This window comes from Pseudozyma flocculosa (assembly GCF_000417875.1).
Source record: "Pseudozyma flocculosa PF-1 unplaced genomic scaffold scaffold00004, whole genome shotgun sequence".
In the NCBI taxonomy this organism is placed as follows: Eukaryota; Fungi; Basidiomycota; class Ustilaginomycetes; order Ustilaginales; family Ustilaginaceae; genus Pseudozyma; species Pseudozyma flocculosa.
In genome coordinates, this window is record NW_006920872.1 from 390,871 (window position 1) to 406,680 (window position 15,810).

Here is a 15,810-nt window from a genome sequence, read left to right on the forward strand (position 1 = left end):
CGCTCCTGTTGCGGCCAATCTGGCTCTCCTCGTCCTCGACGATGCCTCCATATGCGGCGCCGCGACGGCCGCGCGAGCCGAGGGAGACGGGCTGGCTGGCGCGCGATTCCATGTCCGGCTCGGCGTACTGGGCTCCTCGTCGGCCAGGGCTTCCTCCGGATCCAGTGACTGAAGAGCGGTCCGACACCGACTCGGGTCCGCGGCGACCGACGTTGCGGTAGGACTGGGCGGCGGGGGCGCCGGCGGCCGAGGCGCGCATCGGACGGCCAATCATGGAGCTGCGGGGCTGGCTGGTCTTCTGGTAGTTGTAGGCGCGGCGACCCCACTCGAAATGGGGCTCGTTGAGCGACTCCTGGTCGAGGAAGAGGAAGATGTAGAGGCCGACGACGGTCTCGATGGCCCAGAGCAGGACCTGGACGCCGAATGTGGCGTAGGCGAGCGGGACGACGTAGTTGATCAGGTCGCAGGCGTGGGAAAAGTCGTCGGGCTTGGGGTAGTGCAAATAGCCGTCGAACTGGCAGTTTTCGCGGCCGCGCAGGTCGGAGGCGTAGGCGAGGGCGCCCGAGACCCAGAGGACGCACATCGAGAACTGTAGGAGCAGCTCGATCTTGACCATGAAGAGGCCGTAGAGGAAGTCGCCGTAGCGGATGAAGGGCATGAGGGGGAGGAAGATGTTGTAGCCAAAGTAGATGATGGGGGTGAGGAGGCCGAGGATGATGATAAAGATGAGGGAGCCCCAGGACGGGCGGATGATTGGGTCGTGCGAGTTGTAGTAGTCGACGACGAGGATGGCCATGATGGCGGTGGCCAGGCTGAGCAAGCAGACGAGTCCGGTGATGAGGAAGCGGACGACGAGCAGAAGGTTGGGGTGCACGGCCGGAGGGAGCTTTTCCCTCGGTGGCTCGGGCACCGAGAGCGACTGGCGCGGCGGCAGCCCCATGTTGCTACACGCAATCTAACGCTTGTTCAGCGGAGAGCGAGCGGGCGGATGCGGGATGGGGTGTGACGGTGGCGACGGTGTCAGAACAACAGGCGACGGCGGCGACGGATTCTGAGCGAGCAGCGAGGCTGGCTGTAGGTTATGGTGGATCGGTCGAAGCGCGTCTCTGGTGCAGGGCGCAGGGGGTATAACAGGGACGGACACTGAGCGATGCTGTTCTCTGGCGTGCTGGCGGCCGTTGGCAGGCGCGATGAGCGAGGAGGTGACGGGCTGGCGGCAGGGAGGGCGTGATAGATATAGGGCGAGGGTCGAAGGAGGGGGAGGATGATGAGGTGTTGGCCGCCACGACCACGGATAGCTAGGAGAGGGGGGCTATGAGATGGAGATGGGGAAAGGATGACGGAGGAGGAGAGGCAAAAGGAAGGTGGTATCAGCCAAGCCAGGCTGGGTGGGAAGAGGAGGGGGGACGAGGAGGGGTGCGGGGAAGGGAGCGGAGAGGGGAGGGCGGGGCGAGGGGATCGAGGAGAGGCTAGGGGAGCGAGCAGCTGGGAGGGAGCGCGAGGACGAGGGCCAGGGCCAGGACGAGGGCGAGCAAGCGGGGGATCGGCGCGCGTAACGTCAAACGAAGGCCCCCAGACGGAGCCAAGCGGAAGGCGGTAAACGGGCGGCGGCGGCGGCGGCTCCCGTCGAAAGAAAAGAAGTTGTCAATTCAAGGGCCGCTCGAATTCAAACGACGGGTCCAGTCACGAATTGTTTGAATTCAAGCTGCGGGCGGAGGATCAAAGGGACAAAGAGGGTCGGCTAGAGGCCCAATAATTGAAAATCCGAGGCCCAGCTGCGCAACCCTCGCTCGACGATGGATGGATGGGAATTTTGGCTGGCTTCATCTCTTCTGGCTTGCTCGCCTGGCCCCAAGGTCTCGGACCGCCCGCCTTGGGCTCTGCGCCAGGCTGAACAACGGGGCCTCGCTCGCTCCCATCGCCCTGCCTGTCTTAGACACCGCCCAAGCCATGCCAGGCCAGCTCGTCGATGGGCGTGGTTGCCAAGTGCGGGCGATCCGGTCGAGGGCTAGCAAGGGGCGGGGATGGGAGGATAACCTAGCCTCTATCCATCGGCACCATCGCGGGCGCACACTCTATCTCTCTGTCCAACGGCGTCCTACAAGTGCTTGGACGAGGCGCAATCCATGACGACGGTCTCGATGGACGACCTACGCGGGCTCACGCAGCTGGGAGAAGGGATGGCTGGCTGGACAGGCAGGAACGACAAAGACCAGCCAGCCAACCTACATACAAACGCTTTGGGCGCGATGCATCATCGGCTGCGATGCCAGGCGTCGTCAGGCAGCAATAGCAGCTGTATGTTTGCTTTGCCCCGTTGAAGGCAAGAGCGAGGCTAGGCTTGGCTAGGCTAGGCTAGGGCCATCCATCGGTCGTGAAAGCTGCCAGCCCAAGAACAGCCAGCGAGCGGAGCAAGTCTAGGCTAGGGCCTGCCCTGCTGCCCCCGCCGGTAGATCCTGCCGCAACGACGGCCTGCCTTAGCCTGCCTACGCCTAGCCTGCCTGCTGGCCTGCTAGCCTGCCACCTCAACCGCCGTCCAACGGGACGCTTTAACCGAGGCGGCCAGGCGGTCATCCCGCCTGCACCCTGCTGCACATGCTGCACATGCATATGCTGCATCCGATTTTGCTTTAGCCGACGTGAGCCCTGCTGCCTCGCTCCCTCCCTCTCTCTGGCTGCGCCTCCCGCCAGGCTGGCTGGCTTTTCGTGTGCGGGGTCGGAGACTCAAAAGAAAAGATGCATGGCGGCGTATCGACGCAAAGCTCGCTCGTCTCCCCACAGCTGGGCCTGGGAGGTGCAGCGCAGCGCCACGTACGACGTCTCTCATCTCCGCTTTCTTTCCGGCTGCTGCGGTAGTCTCGACCTCTTCTCGTCGCGATACCGTCGTGGCCATCCATCACGCTCCTTCCTAGTCGAGCCGCACAGCCGCGCCGCTTCGCAAAGCCCGACAAGGTCTTGGTGGCGGCCGCATTTGCCCGATTGGGCGCCTCTTCCTCCGTCCCGACCACCCGGGACACGCCGAGCGCAGGCCACACCAGCAGAGATGGCATCCCTAGCATCATGACCGTCTATGGTATTGCACTGCTCTGTATCCGCAGCGGTTCGTCGAATGAAAGGACAGGGATGCGAGACGACCGTCGCGCAGCAGCAGGCCTGGCCAGATCAGGCCCCTCACGGCAGCGCGTCGAGGTCACCGAGGCTGTCGATGAGGAAGTCGGGCACCGTCTTGGCATCGGGCGCGTCGATCTCGGCCTTCCTCGAGATGCCCGTCAGCACCATCAGCGAGGCAATCTTGCCCTCCTTTGCAAACTCAATGTCCGTGTTGAGGCGGTCGCCCACCATGATGGCCCGCTTCGGGTCAAATTGCTTCCTGCGACGCGTAGCAGCAGCAGCAGCGTCGTAGCGAGCGAAGTGCGGAGGGATACAGATCGACGGTCAGCAAAGTCGGATCCATCTGTCTGTGCGAGCTACTGCGCTGGGCCAACGTATCGGGGAGGTTGAGCACTTACGTCGCAATGATACAGTCGAGCATCGGCTTGTGCGGCTTGCCCACGATCGTCGGCGTCCTCTTGGTGGAAAAGATGAGCGGCACCGAGAGCGACCCGGCCCCGGGCCAGGGCCCGCCCTTTGCCGGGAAGGTCGAGTCGTCGTTGGTGAGGATAAAGTGGCAGCCGCCACCCTCCTCGCCCTCCTTGACCTCGCCCTCGGCGCCCGGCCGCGTGAGGTGCTTGAACGCCTTGGCGAGCTTGATGTACGACATGTGCATGTCGAAGCCGCACACGACCGCACCGACCTTGGGGTCAATGGCCTCGGCCGACTGCAGCGTCGTGAAATCGAGCGCGGGCAGGAAGACATTGTCCTGAGGATTGGTGCCGCCGCAGTGGAGAATGCCCTCGGCGTCGAGCTCCTCCTCGATGCCATGCATACCAATCACGTACACCTTGCGGTCGGCCGGGAACTTGAGCACCCGCTTCAGGTAGACAGCCGAGGCGTACGACGACGAAAAGATCTCGGAAATGTCGGCCTGGATCTTCATGCCGGCAAACTTCTTGAGGTAGGTCTCGCGGCTCTTGGAGGCGTTGTTGGTGACAAAGATGACCTGCTTGCCGCGCTTGCGCAGCTTCTCGAGGACCGAGACTGCGCCGGGGATCGTCTCGTCGCCCGACCAGAGCACGCCGTCGCAGTCTGGATGTGGCCGGTCGCCGAACAGAGGGGAGCAGCAGGGCAGACCGTCAGCTCTTTGAGTCTCTGTCTGCGCGCTTCATTGAGGCTGGCGCCAACGGACCGCACTCACCAAAGAGGAAGGTGTCGTAGTCGTTCATCAGCTTCTCGTACGCCTCGACGCTCTGCAGATACGTGTAGGGGCCCTGAGACTTGACGCCATTCGTCGTTGCAGCAGCCGCCGCTGCCGAGCCCGCGCCGGCGATGCCGATCGCACCCGCTGCGCCAGCAGCAGCGCCAATGCCAACGGCCGAAGCGCCGTGGGTCACGTCCTGCTCGGCCGCCAGCTTGTCGGCGTGATCCTGCACGGCCTGGGATCCGGCCATGTCCGCAGGGGTGGGAGCGACGCCGGACGCGTCCGTCGACTTTGCCGCCGTCGAGGACGGTCCCTCCTGGTTGGGTGCTCCGGAGCCGCTACGCGCATAAGACGGATGCGTCCGTGTGCCGTCCTGGGCGATGCCGCAAAAATCGACGATGGTGTTCCAGTAGGTTTTGAAGTCGAAATCGTAGTTGTAGCGTCCGCCCGAGAACTCGACGTCGAGCTGCTCCACCGGGATAAACTCCTTGAGGTCGGCGTTGAAGCGGATCTTGTCCTTTGTAATGGGGTCGAGGAAAGGGGTGATGGCGGTGAAGAAGGCGTTGAGGATCCAGGGGACGTTGCAGACGAAGGCTCGGCCCATCCTCTCGACGTAGTGATTCTGGAGGATGTTGGCCACCTCTCGCGCGGTGGCGAGCGAGGGGTTGGACTGGGTGGTGGCGCCCTTGTAGTCGATGACGATGGCAATGTTGTCGACGCCCGGCGGCATCATGTCGACGGCGCGCTCGAGGCTCCAGACGAGGTAGCGGATCTGCCTCTGGCTCGGGGTGGTGTTCTCGCGGCCCGGACGGAGGTAGAGGACGGGCCTGCCCTCCTTGTCAAAGCCGCTGAGGACGTGCTTACCGGTCTCGCCCTCGACCGAGACGTCGCCCGGCGGGATAATCTCTGGGCGGAAGCTGCGCCTCCACTCGAGGGTGCCCTTGATCCTCTGCTTTGCGTTGTTGAGGTCGCCCTTTGCGGCGCGGAGGTAGCGCCTGTAGAGGTCGTCATCGGCGATCCAGCTCTGCTCCCATGGCTTGTAGTCGTCTTCCGGAGGGTTGGCGGCGACGTATTGGTGGAGATGGTCGCGCAGCTGGGCGAGCTTGTCGTGCTGTTCGGCGGTGAGCTCGGGTCGAGGCTTTGGGGTGCAGCCCTGCGCTGGGCGGACGAGGATGTCGTGGGTCTTTGGCGGGAGGCTTGCGGCGATGGACTCGACCGACTTGGAGGAGCGGATCGAGTTGGCCTCGGAGTTTTGCCGCCCGAGCCTGGAGAGGAAGCGCGACATCTAGAGCGGGATCAGAGGACTGAGATGAGCGGCAGGGGCGGTGGTGGCAGAGGAGGATTCGAGCGGCGATGAACCAGCAGCCGCAGCAACAACGACCAGGAGGATGCAGGGCGAGGACGGACGACGATGCGGAACAGATGGGTTGGGGCGAGGAAGGAGACGACGAGGCAAGGACGAGGAGGACGAGGAGGAGGCGATGCCTGGGGTCGCTGCCCCACCAACCATACTCGCCCGGGCCCATGCGTCTCTGTCTGTCTGTCTTTGCTTGGCGGCCCGAAATCTGGCTGGCGGGCCAAAGGGACGGGTTTGCCGCCTTGCTTGGCTCACCCAACCCAACTCCCCGGAGGTAACCCCGGCGAAAAGCTGGAAGAAAAGGCCCGGCGGAAGTGGGCCGCGCTGCCCGCCTGGCCTGCCCCTCCGCCCACGTCGATAAGCCAGCTGCCCCGATCCAGGCAGGAATGACGGAGCGCTGTCACCTGCGCCTCCCGATTTGAGGACCCTGGCGGGCTTGCACGGTCTGGCTTGGTCTGGCCTGGCCTGGCGACGTGGAGGTTGGATGTTTTGCCCCCTCCGCCCGTCTGCCTTGTGCTCCACGTCGTCGTCTGACTCTCGAGCCAGAGCCTGGTCCCCACCCACCATCATCACCCGGACGTGGCGCCCGAGCCGCTTCTCTTCGCTCCCCTTCGATCCCGCTTGTTGCTGCCACGCTGGACTGCCACGCTGGACTTGTCGCTCTGACAGGGCTCGACATCGCATCTGGCCGCCTCGCCCTCGACGACAACCGCTCGCATCGACTCCGTACATCCCTCGACCTACAAGAGGAGAGCTGCCGCTGCCTCAATCTGCCCCGACAGACACCTCTCCATCCCACGCAAACGATCACCCGCCGTACCGCACTCACCATGACCGACGTCGATGCAGACATTCCGGGCTTCGTTCATGACCTCCTCAGCAGCGTCATCCCCTACCCCGTCTTCCGCATCCTCGCCGGCTTCTCCAACCTCATCTACAGCCTGCTCGGCTCCTCCAACAACCCCGCCTCTTGGACATCGACGCTGCTACCGCCCCTTTTGACCTTCTTCCTCGCCTACACCGCCCTCGTCATCGCCTACCGTACCGTCCGCAACGCAATCTCCCTCGCCTGGTGGGGCATCAAGTGGGGCGCCATCATCGGCGGCCTCATCGCCGTCTGGGCCTGGTGGACCGACAACACCGGCGCCATCAACTCGGTCGGCCAGGCTCCCCCCTCTGGCATCTTTGACCAGATCGGCCGGTGTGAGTGGCTCCGTGCCGAGTGCTGCCGCTACCTAGGCCCCCCGGCCCATCGCATCTACAGGTGCCTCGTGTTCTGATGATGTGCTCCTTGGTCGATTCCGTGCGCCTTCATGTCGGCTTCTCATCTGTCTGTCTGTCCGCATCAGCGCTCGGTCTATGGCGAGGCTGAACTCTCCCCTCCCGTCGCCTCCCTCCGCCATCCATACCCCATTCACCGACAATCACCATCACTGCTCCTCGCTGGACGCATTCATTCCTTGGCCCACACGCAGTGAACAGCTTCATGTCCAACCCGGCCGTATCAGCGCTCTACTCGCAACTATCTTCCAACACCGGCGGCTCCGCGGGCTCAGGATCTCGAGCGCGGCAGTCGTCGCCCTACTCGTCACGTGAACGCAAGCCGTTCGATCAAACCAGGCGGCGCAACCGTCGCAACGCTGGCAGCAGCGGCGGAGGCATTGATGACTTCCTGCCAGCCGATCTCGGCGGCGGGCTCGACGCGTTCAGCGACCTGCTGGGACGAGCGCGCAACAACGACGGCCTCGATGACAACCACAACAACAACCCTGGTGGTGGCGGCGGCGTCGACTTTGCAGGCCTGCTCGGCTCGATGATTGCGGCGGGTCAGCAGCAGGGAATCGATGCGGCATCGGCCCTCCGCGCTGCCAGCCGGGTGCAGGACGAGGTCAGAAGGTTCCAAGAGAACCCAGCGGCGTGGCTGGCGTCCATCGGATCCAGCTTCCGCGCGGACGGTGGTGTCGGGCCCGGGTCTGGCGGCGAGGACGACGAGCCGGTGGGATCGCGGACGAGGGCGCGAGCCAGGCGAGGTCGAGCTGCTGCCCGCTAGTCGTCCTGACCGAGTGTCGATCTAGACTTGTTGGGGGGCATGGGCCTTTGGAGGAGACGTGGTCGCTGCACCGTACCCACCGGCAGCGTGTGCCGTCCGCAGGTAATATCATCCGATCAGACCGAGATACAAGAGCCTCGAGGAGCGCGCTTTGGACAGAGATGGAGGAAGGCCCGAAGCGACCGTCAAGAGGCTCGCTAGGCGAGGAGGGCAAAAGAGTTGTCTAGTCACACATTTGTGTTGCTGAAGCGTAACGGGAGGTGAGGAACGAGCCTGGGTTTGGTTTGACGGGCTTGAATAGAGGTGACGGTGGAACCGCGTAGCGTTTGAAGGCCGGCCTGGCGAGGATAGGATGGCATGATCGAGCGCCGGGAGTGCGCTTGGATCGAGCGCTCGAGAAGCACAAGGGGCCTACGGCGTTGCATCGGTCTTTGGGACACGGTCGCAAAAGGCTCTCCGGCGGCGTTTCGAGAGCGAAGCGATGCGGGATCACTTCATGGTGACGACGTCCCTCTTGAAGTACTGGCTGGCCCTTGCCGCTGCTACGCCGCTGTCAAAGATGAACTCGCCGAGGCCGAGGTACTTTTCGACGAATCCTTTTGTCGTGGGCTCCGAGATGCGGTCGACATCGGGGGCGAGGCCCGTCTGCCTCTTGATGCCGGCCAGGAAGGTTGAAAACAGCATAGCGTCGGCGCCGTAGTGGATCAGTCGGCCGAGCATCTCGCGTGTGTGTGAGTGGCTGTGGAGGGGTTGAGGTGCGGAGGTGGGAACGTGTTGCGCAGACCGTTCTGGACCGTGCTGCGATGAAGAGACGAGACTTGCAGCCGAAGACGTGAGGTGCGTGGAAGGGCAAGGATGGACGAGCTGGAGATGGAGATGGAGGAACGGGAAGAGGAGAGAGGATCGAGACGTGGCAGATGGTGGCGAGGCGGGAGAGGGGTCCGAGGCCTGGGGAGGTGGCCTAACCGCGCAGGCGACAATAGCGGCCTCAGCGTATGTGATGGCTGTGCGGGCTCGGTTCCGGGCCAAGAGACGCAGGTCAAGGCGCCAAGGGCCTGGCCTGCGTGGGTGTGTTTGTCTTTGACGCTCCTCCATCGCTTTTTTTGACGCCATCCCTCAGCCCTCTCTCGCGCTCCCATTCCTCCCCCTGCCTGTCCCCACTCGCTCGTCCTTGCTGCCCTCGACACCCTCCTTCCCTACGGAAGCGCAGCTGTCCCCCGCACCATGGCCTTCTCATTCGGCGCACCGGCCGCAGCGCCTTCCGGCCAGCCAGGCGCCTCCACATCCGGCTTCTCGTTTGGCCAACCACAGAACAAGCCCGCCACGACCACCGGAGGCGGCTTCTCGTTTGGACAGCCGGCAGCGTCCCAGCCGCAGGCGACGGGGTCCACTGCCGCCCCGGCTGCTACGGGCGGTCTGTTCGGCGCCTCGACGTCCCAGCCCCAGCAGCAGCAGCAGGGCGCCGCTGGCCCCTCGAATACTGGCAGTACCTTCTCATTTGGTGCCCAGCCGCAACAACAACAACAGCAGCAGCCGCAACAGCAGCCAGCATCTACAGGGTTCGGAGGTGGTCTGTTTGGATCCTCGACCAACACTGCCGGAGGAACCGGGGGAGGCTTCTCGTTTGGTAAACCACCCCAGACCACACAGCAACAGCAGCAGCAGCCTTCCACTTCCCTCTTCGGAGCATCAACGTCGACCGCGCCTAGCTTTGGTGCGAGCCAGAACGCCGGGACGGGCATGGGCGCAGGCTTCGGTACGAGCTTCGGTGCGGGTGCAGCTGGTCAGCAGCCGCAGCAGCAGCAGCAGCAGCAGCAAGGACAAATGCAGCAGCAACAGCAGCCGCAGCCGGATAAGAAGCTCGGCCTCTCTCTGGCGCCCAAGATCGAGCAGATCCGTGCAGCGTGGGACACGCGCAACGCCGCTGCTTGCCGCTTCCTCTACTACTTCTACAACAATGCCGGCAACGCGCAGAACCTCAAGATGATCCAGGGCAGGAGGCAGGATGCCGTGGGATCGCTGCACGATCAGCTGTGGGCCGCTGCCATTCGAGAGAATCCGGACCCGAACCGGTGAGTGGCACACTGAAAAGCTCGACGTCATGCCATTGGGCATCTAGTCCGTCCGGCTGACCCTTGCTCGGCCGCTCCTTCCCCAACGGACCGCGACAACAGCCTCTACCCGGTGCTTGCCCTCGGATTCCCAGACCTTCAGAAGCGAGTGCAGTCCCAGACGCTCGAGGCCAGTCGCCAACGCACGCTCCTCTCTACGATCTCGACGCGCCTCTCGACGCTGGACCAGAAGCACGCCCTGACCAATACGGTGCGATACGCCGCCGCCTCGTCGCGGCAGACGCAGCTGCACCACCGCCTCGTCTCGCTCATCTCCAAGTGCGCCGTCCTCATCCCGGCGCTGCGCGGCAAGAGCATCGGAAAGGAAGAGGAGCGGCTCATGGCCATTCTCGAGGCGTGCGAGCGCGAAATCGTAGGCGTCAAGGGTGCCGGCGGGGCTCGGTTGAGGGCCAAGGTCAATGAGCTCTGGGCCATGCTCGGCGTCGTCAAGGCCAAGAGGGAGACGATGGCCAGGGAGGGTCGGAGGGATGGGACCGAGTGGGCCGTCGTCGACGAGCAGGGACTGGACAGGGTCGCAAAGGTGAGCCCCGCGATCGCGTCGCTCTTCTTCTGTCCCGGCCGATCACACCTCGAGAGAAGGCCAGAACGCGTCGGTCAGAAGAGCTCCGGGCTGACCATGAGAGGTCGGATCGTTTGTTTTTCACTTGCCCGGCCGTCTTCTGTCCACTGCACAGATCCTCTCGTCGCAGCAGCAGGGTCTCAGCCACCTCAGCACCACGCTCGTCCAGGACACCAAGACGATGGAGACCATCATGCAAGGCTTGACCGGAGTGAAGCTCGTGGGCGTCACCAACCGATAGGCGGCGACCAGGGTCGCTCCTGGTCGTCGATGAGCTCGGCCGTTGTCAATCGATGGAGCCCTCAACTGCCATGCTCGATGGCTGCACGTCGTCAGTCTTCCCTCGGTCTCGAGAGCGCACACAGTCGATTCAGTGCTCGAGCGAGCTGTCCACGATGTCCCTGACGAGGTCTATGCGAGTGCGATTTCGTCAGAGTGGGCGACATTTCCCACGTCGTGTCATGTCATCGATCTGTCCAAACCTTCTCCACCAGTCCCCAGTTCCTCGGCTCAGGCAGGCAGGAAGCCGGCGTAGACGACGACGCCAACATCCGGGATCTTCTTGACCTTTTCGAGGTCGCCAGTCTGTACGTTGCGCTTGAACAGGACGAGGTCCTGGCTGTCCTGGTGGGCCGAGACGAGGTAGCCAGCGGTGCCGTCGGCGGGCGAGCTGAGGGAAAAGTGGCGCGGCAGCAGGCCGCCGCTGCCGATCCACTTTTCAAAGCGGAGCGTGCCCTGGTGAGCGTCGCGCGAAAAGATGGTGATGTGGTCCTCCTTCTTGTCGCCGCGGTTCGAGACGTAGACGAAGCGGCCGTCGGGCGACACCTCAATCTCGGCCGTGGTGCGGTTGGTGGGCAGGATGCCGGGGCCCGAGAGCGGCGTTCCAGCCGGGAACGGGTAGAGGGGTTTGCCGAGCTGCTTGAGCTCTCCCGTCGCCGCGTCGTGCTCAAAGGCCGTGACGGTCGACGAGAGCTCCGAGGCGAGGTAGGCGTACATCTTGTCGTCGCCCGCCTTTTTGCTCGCGTCGGCGAGCGAAGGGTAGAAGGTGATGTGGCGAGGCCCGCTGCCGACATCGACCTTGGTGTCGCCCTTGTACTCGACCTTGGCCGCCTGCTGGCCCTTTGCGGCCGTGATCTGGAAGCGGTGGACGACATCGGCGCCCAGGTCGCAGATGTAGACCCAGTCGCCGGTGGGCGAGATCTGAGTCTGGTGCGCGTAGCTGTGGTCCTGGCGGTCCTTGACCGGTCCGGTGCCCTCTCGGGTGAACTGGTAGGTCTGCCTCGAGGACTCGTCAATCTCGCCCGTCTTGGGGTCGAGGTGGAAGTAGGCGAGGGAGCCCGTGCCGTAATTTGCCACAAAGAGCATGTTGGCCGAGGCGCCGTGGCCGACGCTGCACGAGACGGGCTCCTGGCCCTTTGACGAGACGGGCTGGCCGATGGGGTCGAGCTGCAGCGGGTCGGCCGACTTGAGCGAGGCGGCAAACATGTTGCCCGAGGCGCCGTCGGCGATGTAGAGGATGCGGCGCGAAGCATCCCGGCTGCCCGTCGAGAATGAGGGGGCATAGCAGACCCAGCCTGGGTTCTGCCCGAACTGCTTGGCGGCCACGTTGGCGGGCGCGGCGTCGAACGAAGACGTCGAGGGGTCGACGCTGTAGGGCAGGACGGTGCCGTTGTAGGTCGTGGCGAGGATGCGCAGGTCCTTGGACGCACCGGCGCCGGCGCCGGCCTGGCTGTTGCTAGAGGCTGCGTCAGTCATACCGGAGAATAGGGAAAGGAGGGCGACAAAGCCCTGGGTGATGCGGAGCGGCGAAGGCATGGCGGTAAAGAGGAGCGCAGACGTCAGTCGCCGTTGTGATCGTGGACAAGGACGGAGCCTGGTAGAGCGGGGAAGGAAGGGCGGTAGGGAAGGTGATGGGAGACGAGAAGGAAGATGGACCTGGTGCGCAACTCACACCAGACTGCAAGGCTCCTGCTCAAAAGCTTTATATGCAAGGCTGTAGGGGGCAGCGGCAGGCGTGCCACGGGGGGCGAGGCGATCTGTGCTGTCGTGTCACTGTACCGGCAACGGTCCAGCCGCCGTGCGTGTCATAAAAGAGAAGAGAGAGCGTGGGGGGCAACGAAGAATGGGGACCATGGTCGCCGGGCCGGCAAAAGAGGTTGAGGTTGTTGGTCAGCCAAGGAGAGGTGGGGGAGAGAAGCAACTTTGACAAGCGAGTCGCTAAACGAGGGGCGAGGTGCATATGGGCGGGGCGGGCCCGGTACGTACGTGCGTGCGTTGTTTGGTCGCTCAGAGCCACACAATGGCTGCACCACGGGGACGAGGATGGTTGAGTGGAAAAGGGAAGGAGCGGGAGGTGCTCCTGCTGGCCACACCTGGACGTCGTCGTGGACCTTAAGTACAGTCTCTGCCACTCTACTCTGGTGCTCGAAGCCGACCGCAGGAAGGACGAGGCGGGGAGGTGCCGCTGAGTGAAGGGAGGGTCGGGTCTGCGGGCGGCAGAACGTCACACCCGACACCAGAGCGTCCACTGGTGCCCCACTTTGGCCGACGCCCGATGCCGGGCCCAGGCAGGCGGCGGGAAGGCGGGGCGCTGACTGACCCCAGCTGGCGACTGGCCGGTTGCGCACCTCGTGAAGCGCCTCAGCTTCCTTCTTCTTGTCTGTTACATTGCGGCGTCACAAGGCTGCCCAGGCAACGTCTTGGCCACAGTGAACGGTCACAGCAGCATGCTTTGGGCTGGCTCGCCCCCTTTTTCAACGTTTCTCCCCGACCTTGAGCACTAGAAGCTTCCTCGTAACGAAGCTCAGGGTTGCGCGGTACAGCCTATCGGCCTGTCCGGTCTTCCGGCGGGTGATCCGACTACATCGCCGGCGCGGGTGACCCGACGGCCGACCGCAGGCCATCAACTTCTCTCAGTCCATCGGCCTTCCTCAATGACAAACACACAACGATCGGTCCGGGGCCGGCCTCTGCGCCGAAGTTGGCTTCCAAAATGTGCCGACCACGGGGGCAGTCTGCTAGTAGCGCGGCGCAGGAGGACCATTCTTCTCGAGCTCCTTGAGCCAGCGCGGCTTCAGCCGCTCGGAGTATTGCCGGCAGTCGAGGTCGGACGCCCGCAGCGTCTTGACGGCATCTGAGCCTGCGACCAGGATCGAGGGACAGCAAAGGGGTGCGCGCCAGGGCTGTCAGCTGGGCCCGCGCTACAGACGAGGGCTTCATCGCGCAACGTCTGCGACCCGCGCAGCGACGAAGACTCACCTTTGACCGTAGACCCGTCGGACTGGTTGATTACGAGGAGGTTGTCAATGTCGGCACCGGCCGCCGTGGCATTGACCAGACTCCTGCGGCTCTTGAGCTCCCTGGGGACGCCCTCCTCGAGGTAACGCTTGTTGGCCGCCACATTGAGCGTGAGCCTCTGGACGTGGGGCGAGGTCCAGTGGATAAAGTCGCCCAGGCCCGCCTTGCGATCCGGATGCTGCTGCTCGGCCTCGCGCTCCTGCTTGTCCGAGAGCCACTGGTACGGCCTTGGCTCCGTGGGCGGGGTCCCCGAGTACCTCATCTGCGTGGTCGAGGGCAGCCGCTGCTTGTCCTTCTTGGAACGCACCGGTTTAGAAGGATCAACGCGCGACGTTCGCGCCTGATACGCCTCGCGCTCGTCGCGTTCCAGCGGCGTCCAGTTGGCCTTCTCGAGGAGCTCATCGACCTTCAGGGTGATGGCCCACGCGACGGGGAGCTCGACGGCCAGGTGCTCGGCCTCTTGCGACTTGATGCTGTCCTTGAGCTCTTTAATGTGCAAGCTGTCGGCCTCCTCCCAGAGCTCGTCGATCTCGGCGCGGTTCATTTTGCCCAGCCCGAATTGTTTCTTCATCTCGCCCATCTTGGCCGTCAGCTTTTCCTTGTACTCGATCCGCTTCTTGCGCCGCTCATCCTCAGCCGCCGCTCGCTCCTTGCTGAAATGCTGCTGGAACGGGTTGCGGATGGGCAGGCGTGGGAACAGGTCGGTCGTCTGGATTGAGAAGGGGTGGCGGTCCGAGCCCGTACGACGCCAGACCCCGTCCTTGTGGAACAGACTCGCAAAGGTGTGCATCTGCTTGTCCCACGCACCCAGCGCGTGCGTGACCCTTTGCCGCTCGCCCTCCTTGTCGATGAAAGAGCATTCGGCAAGGTGTATCGGTATGAGGAGCGGGTAGGCCGCCAGCATGTGGGTCTTGAGCGTCTCCGGTTCAAAGTGGACAGGAGACAGCTTCGGGTTGCCCGTCTTGTAGTTGCTCCACGCCCGCCCCGTGCGGCCGAGCTCCTCCTCAAGATCCTCTCTTGGGATCTCGCCCTCGATGGTGCGGTCCTCGGGCGCGAGGTCCTTCCTGAGAAGTTCCGGCAGGTGGAGCGGCGAGATGTTGAAGGGCAGCGGAGGCGGTATACCTCCCTCGATCTCGACGCCCTTGGGATGCAGGTGCTTCTCGGGGTCGTAAAGTTCGTAGTCCATCATCAGCTGGTAGTTTCTCTGTGCCGGATCGAGCGTCTGCTGCGGCTGATCTGGGCTGACGGGGGCGTCGCTGGGATAGTCGGGGTACATGGGCATGGTGGTCATGGGCCCCCACGAGTTGCCGGGGAAGCGGCTCTTGGTGGTGAGCAAGGTGACCTCTGCGCGGCCGTTTTCGCCGCGGCACCTGAGCTCGACGGAAGCGTTGACCATCCAGATGGGCAGGTAGAGGGCCGAGATCTTTTCGAACGTGACGACCCTTTCGCGCACCTCTTGCGCAGTCTCTCCGCCAATGGTGAGAGCGTAGTGGAGCTTGAGGTGCTCGTACCAGGAACGGTGATGCTGGAGCACGCCGCCGGCAGTGAAGGCGTGCAGAAACTGCCTTGCTTCCTCCGTGCCGACGCGGAAGGGGAGCACCTCGACCTTTGCCCGGTAGCGCTTCGGAACCAGGTTGGCCGGGTCGACGGGGCGAGAGGGTGAGGCCGACGAGGGGGGTGTGGGAGGTTTGGCATTGCTGCCACTGCGCCGCGAAGAAGTCGAGGTGAAGCGTGGGCCAAAGCTGTCCGCGAGGCCTCGCCGCGAGTCGAGGCATTGTCGGCAGGTCTTGAGGTGCACAAAGGCCTGCGAGCTGGGCAGCAGTGTTCGTGATGATGAAGTTGGGGCCAGCGCATGACGTGCCGTCGCTGTGAGGGCAGCAGCGCTGAGCAGGGCCATGATGAGGACGGTGGGGCGTCCTCCGGCAAGGGCACGCTCTGCTGTTGGCTGAGGGTGCGCTGATGGAACAAGAGACGGGCTAGGAGGAGCACAGCGATGGCGAAGAGGAGCGGGCGGGCAAAGAAGAAGCGAGAGTGGCCCTCCTGCGGGCCAGCGAGCTCTAAACCACGGCAGCGCAGGCAGGCAAGAAAGGGCCAAGCGGTCAAGGTGGAGAGCATCGG

General features: G+C 64.0%; 7 protein-coding genes across 7 annotated transcripts in view; 2 read left to right on the plus strand and 5 right to left on the minus strand.

Moving 5' to 3' along the window:
- Positions 1-940, minus strand: part of PFL1_01630 (uncharacterized protein) — a gene marked incomplete at both ends in the record, with an annotated part of 1,121 nt that extends 181 nt beyond the window's left edge. The window contains one exon of the mRNA XM_007879140.1: positions 41-940. Coding sequence (XP_007877331.1) covers positions 41-940 — 900 coding nt within the window. The remainder of the gene's footprint in view (positions 1-40) is intronic.
- Positions 941-3,171: 2,231 nt separating this feature from the next.
- On the minus strand, positions 3,172-5,582 carry PFL1_01631 (uncharacterized protein; the record flags this gene model as incomplete). Its single annotated transcript, XM_007879141.1, has 3 exons — positions 3,172-3,370; positions 3,510-4,185; positions 4,295-5,582. 3 exons carry the CDS (start codon positions 5,580-5,582, stop codon positions 3,172-3,174), a joined length of 2,163 nt encoding a protein of 720 aa, XP_007877332.1.
- A 902-nt stretch (positions 5,583-6,484) lies between these two features.
- On the plus strand, positions 6,485-7,704 carry PFL1_01632 (uncharacterized protein; the record flags this gene model as incomplete). Its single annotated transcript, XM_007879142.1, has 2 exons — positions 6,485-6,857; positions 7,130-7,704. 2 exons carry the CDS (start codon positions 6,485-6,487, stop codon positions 7,702-7,704), a joined length of 948 nt encoding a protein of 315 aa, XP_007877333.1.
- Positions 7,705-8,115: 411 nt separating this feature from the next.
- On the minus strand, positions 8,116-8,424 carry PFL1_01633 (uncharacterized protein; the record flags this gene model as incomplete). The annotated part of the gene is made up of 2 exons (XM_007879143.1): positions 8,116-8,158; positions 8,198-8,424. The coding sequence occupies 2 exons, from the start codon at positions 8,422-8,424 to the stop codon at positions 8,116-8,118; spliced, it is 270 nt and encodes an 89-aa protein (XP_007877334.1).
- A 504-nt stretch (positions 8,425-8,928) lies between these two features.
- On the plus strand, positions 8,929-10,636 carry PFL1_01634 (uncharacterized protein; the record flags this gene model as incomplete). Its single annotated transcript, XM_007879144.1, has 3 exons — positions 8,929-9,776; positions 9,879-10,356; positions 10,511-10,636. 3 exons carry the CDS (start codon positions 8,929-8,931, stop codon positions 10,634-10,636), a joined length of 1,452 nt encoding a protein of 483 aa, XP_007877335.1.
- A 269-nt stretch (positions 10,637-10,905) lies between these two features.
- On the minus strand, positions 10,906-12,150 carry PFL1_01635 (uncharacterized protein; the record flags this gene model as incomplete). The annotated part of the gene is made up of 1 exon (XM_007879145.1): positions 10,906-12,150. One exon carries the CDS (start codon positions 12,148-12,150, stop codon positions 10,906-10,908), a length of 1,245 nt encoding a protein of 414 aa, XP_007877336.1.
- A 1,262-nt stretch (positions 12,151-13,412) lies between these two features.
- PFL1_01636 (uncharacterized protein) lies at positions 13,413-15,589 on the minus strand (the record flags this gene model as incomplete). Its single annotated transcript, XM_007879146.1, has 2 exons — positions 13,413-13,534; positions 13,654-15,589. The coding sequence occupies 2 exons, from the start codon at positions 15,587-15,589 to the stop codon at positions 13,413-13,415; spliced, it is 2,058 nt and encodes a 685-aa protein (XP_007877337.1).
- Between the last annotated feature and the right edge of the window lie 221 nt (positions 15,590-15,810).